The following is a 6,651-nucleotide window of genomic DNA, read 5'->3' on the forward strand; positions in this document are numbered from 1 at the left end:
GCTGCTTTGCAAACAAATTTCTCTATAAAAGAATAATTTTTGATGTTTTAACTATAAATGGTATATATATATTTTTTATAAAACGCCTGTTTGTCTGATCAGTGTATGAAGGTAAAGACGTACAGAAGACCTGCATGATTTATGTTTATGCAACAAACGACAGCAAAGCCTTTAAAAAGTATTAATACAACTTTTATTGCAGAATAAAGACACGTGTTTTGTTGTCACACACAGATACCTTTAAACAAACAGAAAAAAAACTACTCTGTGTAGCATCAGTTACAAAAATACATGATCTGTATTTCAGAACAGCCTCAGTTGATGAAATATTTCCATAAATATTGAATATGACATCAGACATTTAGGAATATGACGCGTTTCATGCGTAATCATATAATTCACAGCATCTTTCAGGTCCTTAATTTTTCTTTCCTCTCGTGTTTCTTTTTCCTCTTGTTCGTTTTCCTCCTCGACCTCGTTTGCCGCCTTCGAAAACGGGTCGGGCCGTAACCATGGCAACCTTCTTTTCATCATCATCATCTTCACTGGAGCTACTGCTGCTGCAGTCCCTCCTGATCTTCTCAGGTGGAGTCTTGGTCTTTGCAGAAACGGACTCAGGACCAGAACCGCAGACGTCCTTCAGAGGCAGAAGAGGAGATTCATCGACGAGCTCAGAACCGAGGAACCCTCCACCTGCCGCCGACCTGTCGTCTTCCTTCTGCCCTGTGCTCGTCGCGGTCCTTTTCTTGAACTTGGGCGGGGATTGGATTTCCTCCTCGCTGCCTTCGTCCTCTCCTCCTCTTCTCTCCTTTCTCTTTAAGCAGGTGACGGCTCGGCGGAGTCTCTGGCTCTGGATCGTCTGCTTTTCCTGCTGCTCCATGCGGAAGAATGAGTCTATTCGTAACTGGGTCTAAAATAAATGAACAAATAACAGATTAAATGAAAGTTTTACTCTTTTATGACCCTTGAACCATGAGTCTCTTCTTCACCTGCTGGGTGTTCAGTTGTTTGATCACAGGCTGAAGGGTCTCCTCCGTCTTTCGGCTGCTCCAGCCAAAGCGACTCAGGCAGAACGTGAGAAAGTAGTTAAAGAAAAGTTCAACCGTTTCCGAATTCACGAACACACAGAAGCTGAGACATCCACGAACAGAAACAGGATATTCTTTAATCATGTCGAGTTGTGGGCGCCCCCAGCTGAACGAGCTGTCCGACTGATCCACAACAGGCTCCAGGTAAGCCTGAGCGACAGCGGGGTTTGGGAAGCCGGACTGGACCTTCAGATCCCTCAGCTTCTTCTTGACCTTTGTGTCTCGGGGGTCAGCCACCAGCCGCTTGTTCTCCTGAGCCTCCGACCACCACTTACTGCAGGAAACAAAACCTGATTTTATGTAAGCTTTTATAAACAGATACAATCAACATCAAGAGGTTCAATGTTGGCTTTTGTAACTTTCATACGTTTCAAAATATTTACCGTATTTCTCGCTGTACAAGTCACATTTTTTTGCATAATTTGCATGCCCTGAAACTTATACGCCAAAGCGACGTATTAATGGATTTTTTCACATATTTATAAACCAATTTTTGGCTGAGATAACTGTTTTCATTCATTCTGACTGAAAAATATTGAACACTACCATTTTCAGCTGCTAGATGGCACTTGAGTGGTATGGCATGCCTTTGTATCGTGTAATAGGTAAAAGTGGCTATTAATGACACAGTCGGCTTGACATAGATTGCCACTATCGTCTGCATGGAACAACCGTCAAATCAGCTTCATTTCGCTGCGCTGCCCCTGCGAAATGCAGCTGATTTGACGTCAAAGTGCATTTATTAAGGAAAAGTTCAATTGAGACACACCTTTACTATAAAGTCGAGCAAACAAATAATTGTTTTTAGGTGTTTATCTTGTTAAATTTTGAAGAAATGCATAGAGGCTTGTCACTCCGCGTGTGCCCACTTCCGCCAATCGGGTTTTGAAATGCAGCTGATTTGACGTCAAAGTGCATTTATTAAGGAAAAGTTCAACGGAGACACACCTTTACTATAATTTCGAGCAAACAAATAATTGTTTTAAAGTTAAGTCTTGTTAAACTCTTGTTAAAGTCCTCCCGTGCACACTCCTGCGGCCGCCATTTGGCATCACGTCGATTTTTGGCACAACACCAGCCCACATTTCTGGGCTGTCAGCGGTGACGCATAATAGATGTGACTTATACGGCAACGTGATGTATTTATGGATTTTTTCCACTTTATTAGACACATTTGGACTGATGCGACTTATAGGGTGGTGCGACGTGTACGGCGGAAAATACGGTACCTGTATTTACAAACATTTTTCCCAAAGAATCACGCTGAGATTCCTTCAGAAACATGGTTCTTTTTATATTTTGCTTCAGAGCATCGGCTCTACGTTTGTCGTCTTACGTTATGTTTAGCTTTAAGGTAGCCTTTCGCTAACTTTTAGCATCAAGCTAGGCTTCTGCCATTTTTAGTTTTAAGTTAGCATTCTGCTTCTTTTAGCTGATGATTTGCTACTTCAACAAGGATTTTGCTACTTTAACTTTTCGCCAGATTAGTTTGGCTGCTTTTACCTTCGCTAGCCCTTTGCCTTTTTTAGCCGACTTTTTGCTCCTTTTATCTTATAGATAACTTTATGCAACTTTTAGCTACCATTCTTCACCTTTAACTTTTAGCTGGTGTTTTCAACTTTAACTATCTTTTTGCTACTTTTAACTTTTAGCTACCCTTTTGCTTCTTTGGTTGCTTCTGTATAGCCTTTTCCTACTTGGGATATTTTAGCTAACCTTTTGACACTTTTAGCTAATGTTTTGCTACTTTTAGCTTCTAACTAGCCTTCTGCAACTTTTAACTTGCATTCTGCTCCTTTAGCTTTAAGCTGGTTGTTTTGCTATTTCAACACTGAACTAATATTCTGTTATTTTATATGTTTTTATTTTCATCTTGGTGTTTTGCTCATTTTTAACTTTTAGCTGGTGTTTTGTTCCTTATACCTTTGGCGTGTTCTGCTTTTTTAGCTTTAACAACTTAATTTCAGCTCCTTCACACCGAATAATTCATTTACAGACAGTTTAAGGCAGTGAAACCGTTTCTGAGACGGATTATTTAAAGTTATTTTAAAACTGAAGAAAGATTTTCACGGTTCTTCATTGACTCCTGGAAAAATCAAACCACACACCTGAACAGGACCAGTGGCTCCAAAGCTGGACCTGGAAACTCGTTCAGGATCTCCATGCCCGTCACGTACCCAACTCCAGGCACGCCCTCCGTGTAGTCGCTCCCGAGCAGGTAGGCCAGATTTATCATTTTGGTTCTGTCCAGACCTGACAGAGAAAAATGACAAGAGAGGGTTAACAGAAAAAGAGAGAGCATAAAAAGATCGTGTCTGCTGTGACTGAACCGTGATGATTTTACATTTTTATTAAAGTGTTTCTCTGCAGACTAAGAAAACAAAAAGTCTGTGAAAAATACTTTTATTCTCTTACAGCTCCGAGTAAAGCCACAAACCGAAGAGTTTTGAATAAATGTGCTTTTTAGCTGCTGCAGCCACTGACCCAGCTGGTTCTGCAGGTCGCTGTACTGGTAGTGCTCCACGTATTTGTTCTGGCTGAAGAAGTTCTTGTAAACATGTCTCCCTCCGAACAGCCACACATCGGAGTCGTCTGTGATGGTCCCGTGCGTCTGGTCGGCCCGGTCCAGCTCCGCGCACTGAGCCTCGGCCTCCATGGGAGCCACCAAGAACGGCACGCCGAACAGCCGCAGCATCTCCTGGTTTCACAAACGTGTTACTCTCAAATAAATAAATAAAACACACGGAAGCCTACACACACCAGAGCTGGGTCACGCCAACGTTACATCGTTACGGTTTTGTATTTTAATATCACCTGATGTTTTTTTATGACCCGGCTCTTAAGTTTGCAGCTCTTTTCCCTCCAGGGACGGTGAGTGTTTCTGTTATGTGAGAAATGCCCTGGCTCTTAGCAGCTCAAGCAGCTCATTATCAAAGCAGCTGATAGGATTAAAAAAGTTCACACTTTGACGAGATCACTTCATAGTGTTGATTTTATGACAGAGGAAACAGACTCGCTTCAGTTTGTGCACAAAGTTGTTACGATGAACAGACCCAGAGCAAACAAATCTGTTTCTGGTGCTTCGACTGCAGCAGCTCTGACACCTCAGTTCACTCTTGGTGGCAAATGGCGTAACCCCAAACATTTTGTGATTGGATGTTAATAACCTGCACTGTATGCAGATGAATATACAGCCACCAGGGGTGCATCCAGAAAAGTGCTAACTGGGGGGCCATAAGGGGCCACTGAAAATCCTGGGGTGGCACATCAAAAGAAAAAGTCAGAACATAATTTCAGAAGATTTGTTTTGTTGTTGTCAAATATTGTTTTTTTGATAAATACAACAATATGGACTAAAAGCTAAAAGGTACAAGTAGGAAAAGGCTAGCTAAAAAGCAAAAGGCTAGCTAAAAAAAAAAAAAAAACGATAGCTAGAAGCCAAAAGAAGCAGATTGTTATTTATAAGTTTAAATGACCAAAAAGCTAGTTAAAGTAGCAAAACACTAGTTAAAAGAAAAAAAAGTAGAATGTTAGCTAGAAGTTAAAAGTAGCAAAAGGTTAGCTAAAAGCTAACATAGCGTAAGAAGACAAAAATAGAGCTAGTACGCTGAAGCAGATGTCCAAGACAACAATGTTTCTGAAGGAATCGAAGAGATCTGTGTTTCTATGGGGAAAATATTTGTAAATAAAAGGTATATTTGAAAAGTATAAAAGTTACAAAAATGAAAAAGTTGTAGCACCCATCTTCTGAATAAGCTGAATGTTTTGGCAGATGAACGGATAAAAAAAACAAAATGCTAAAAAGTAGCTACATGACAAAACCTAGAAAACAATAGGGTTAATGCTGAATTTGTGTTCACGCCATTATAACCCGAATTATAGGAGTCAGGGAATCTACTTCATTGGTCTACTTTAGTTTTATTTGACATTACTTATTGGGGGAAAGCTCTGTCACTACTCAACTATTGAAGCTTGTCTTCTGCTAAATATATATTTATATGAAACATTGTGAATATCACCTGCTGGGACTCTGCATCGTGATGATGAGGTCATTGGTTTTAGACCAGACGCAATTATTCAGAGGGACTAAAGGTGAAATTTTTATTTTTAACTTGAAATAAAAAAAATATACAGTAGTCCCTCATTTATCGCGGGGGATCCGTACCCTGAAGACCCGAGATAAGTGAAAATCCAGCAAGTAGGAATAGTAGAACAAGTAGTGAGTAGTAAAAAAAAAAACAGTAATAAGTTCTAAGATATGAACTAAGAAAAACATCAACTAAATATACACTAAGCACTAGTAGCATAAAAATATAATATATATAAAGGCATTTTAAACCCTTCCCACACTCTTGCAATATTCTAAACGCTCTAAAAGAGCACATAATGTCATGATTTCAGCTCCCTGCCTCCTCTGCTCTTTGCCACCTGCAAGCCCTCTTGGCCACGCCCACTTGTCCGCTGTGCATGGTGAACAGCTGATCAGCTGCAGCAGGAAGTTTCTGCTGCAGTGTGGGCTGCACAAAGATGCAGCAGGTGCTAAATAATTTTAAATAATTTATTTTAAATAAAAATGTCATGTCGATCGTGCGTCTCATCCATCAATCAGCCCCTTGTGTGTCATGTCCAATCTAATTTTGAAAAACTGCGATAGAGCGAGTCCGCGAAAAATGAACCGTGAAGTAGAGAGGGACTACTGTATATATATTTTTATATTTTAAGTCCTAGCTGCTCAAAAACAATGTTTCTTTTTATGTTTAGGAGGTTCTCCTAATCCTAAATAGCCAGGGCCATTGCCCCGCCTGGCCCCCCTTGGTGGTGCCCCTGACAGCAATGTCAAACAGCATGCTGTCAAACGTGACAGAGCAGATCTGTTGATGTTTCTGTAAACATTACAAACATTCAGACGTCGTCACTGTGAATTTAACATCAGCGCTGTGTGGCTTGAACGCAACACAACGCTGCTCAGACACAGAACATCACAGCAAACAGCCAGAATACGATGCTTCTTCAGCTCACCTGGCTTTCCAGGTACATCTGCCCGGTGACCGTGTTCGCCATCCGTTCCTGCTGCTGCTTCTGCTCTCTCAGGTTGTCCTGCTCCAACTCCAACGAGCTCTCCAGAGCCTCCAGCTCACCCTGAAACCAAAAACGAAGAATCCTCCATAAACACTAAAATGAAATTCTGCGAAGTTATGGAGAGAAGTTATGGAGACGCCGCTAATGTCGAACCTGAGACGCCGCTAATGTCGAACCGGTTAACACCATAGACATAACATGTCTGTAGTTAACACAAACGGCTTTTTTTCATTCAGCATTTATTGTTTTGTCCAATCAGATGTGGCCGCCAGACACGCCCATTTTTCTGTCGTCGAATCAGATGTGGCCCCCCAGATACGCCCATTTTTCTATCGTCCAATCAGATGTGGCCCTCCAGATACGCCCATTTTTCTATCGTCCAATCAGATGTGGCCTGCCAGACGCGCCCATTTTCATATAGTCCAATCAGATGTGGCCCTCCAGATACGCCCATTTTTCTATCGTCCAATCAGATGTGGCCTGC

At 41.4% G+C, this 6,651-nt stretch overlaps 1 protein-coding gene across 1 annotated transcript; it reads right to left on the minus strand.

Annotated features, from left to right (window-relative positions):
* Window positions 1–418: 418 nt before the first annotated feature.
* Window positions 419–6,227, minus strand: LOC119429429 (DNA repair protein complementing XP-G cells homolog; the record flags this gene model as incomplete). The annotated part of the gene is made up of 6 exons (XM_037697058.1): window positions 419–910; window positions 990–1,074; window positions 1,162–1,362; window positions 3,197–3,341; window positions 3,573–3,786; window positions 6,108–6,227. Coding segments are annotated over 6 exons (1,257 nt in total), but the record flags the coding sequence as incomplete, so codon positions are not given.
* Between the last annotated feature and the right edge of the window lie 424 nt (window positions 6,228–6,651).

The sequence above is a fragment of the Nematolebias whitei genome, unplaced genomic scaffold (assembly GCF_014905685.2).
Source record: "Nematolebias whitei isolate Nwh7 unplaced genomic scaffold, NemWhi1 Nwh_scaf_1145, whole genome shotgun sequence".
Taxonomy (NCBI): domain Eukaryota; kingdom Metazoa; phylum Chordata; class Actinopteri; order Cyprinodontiformes; family Rivulidae; genus Nematolebias; species Nematolebias whitei.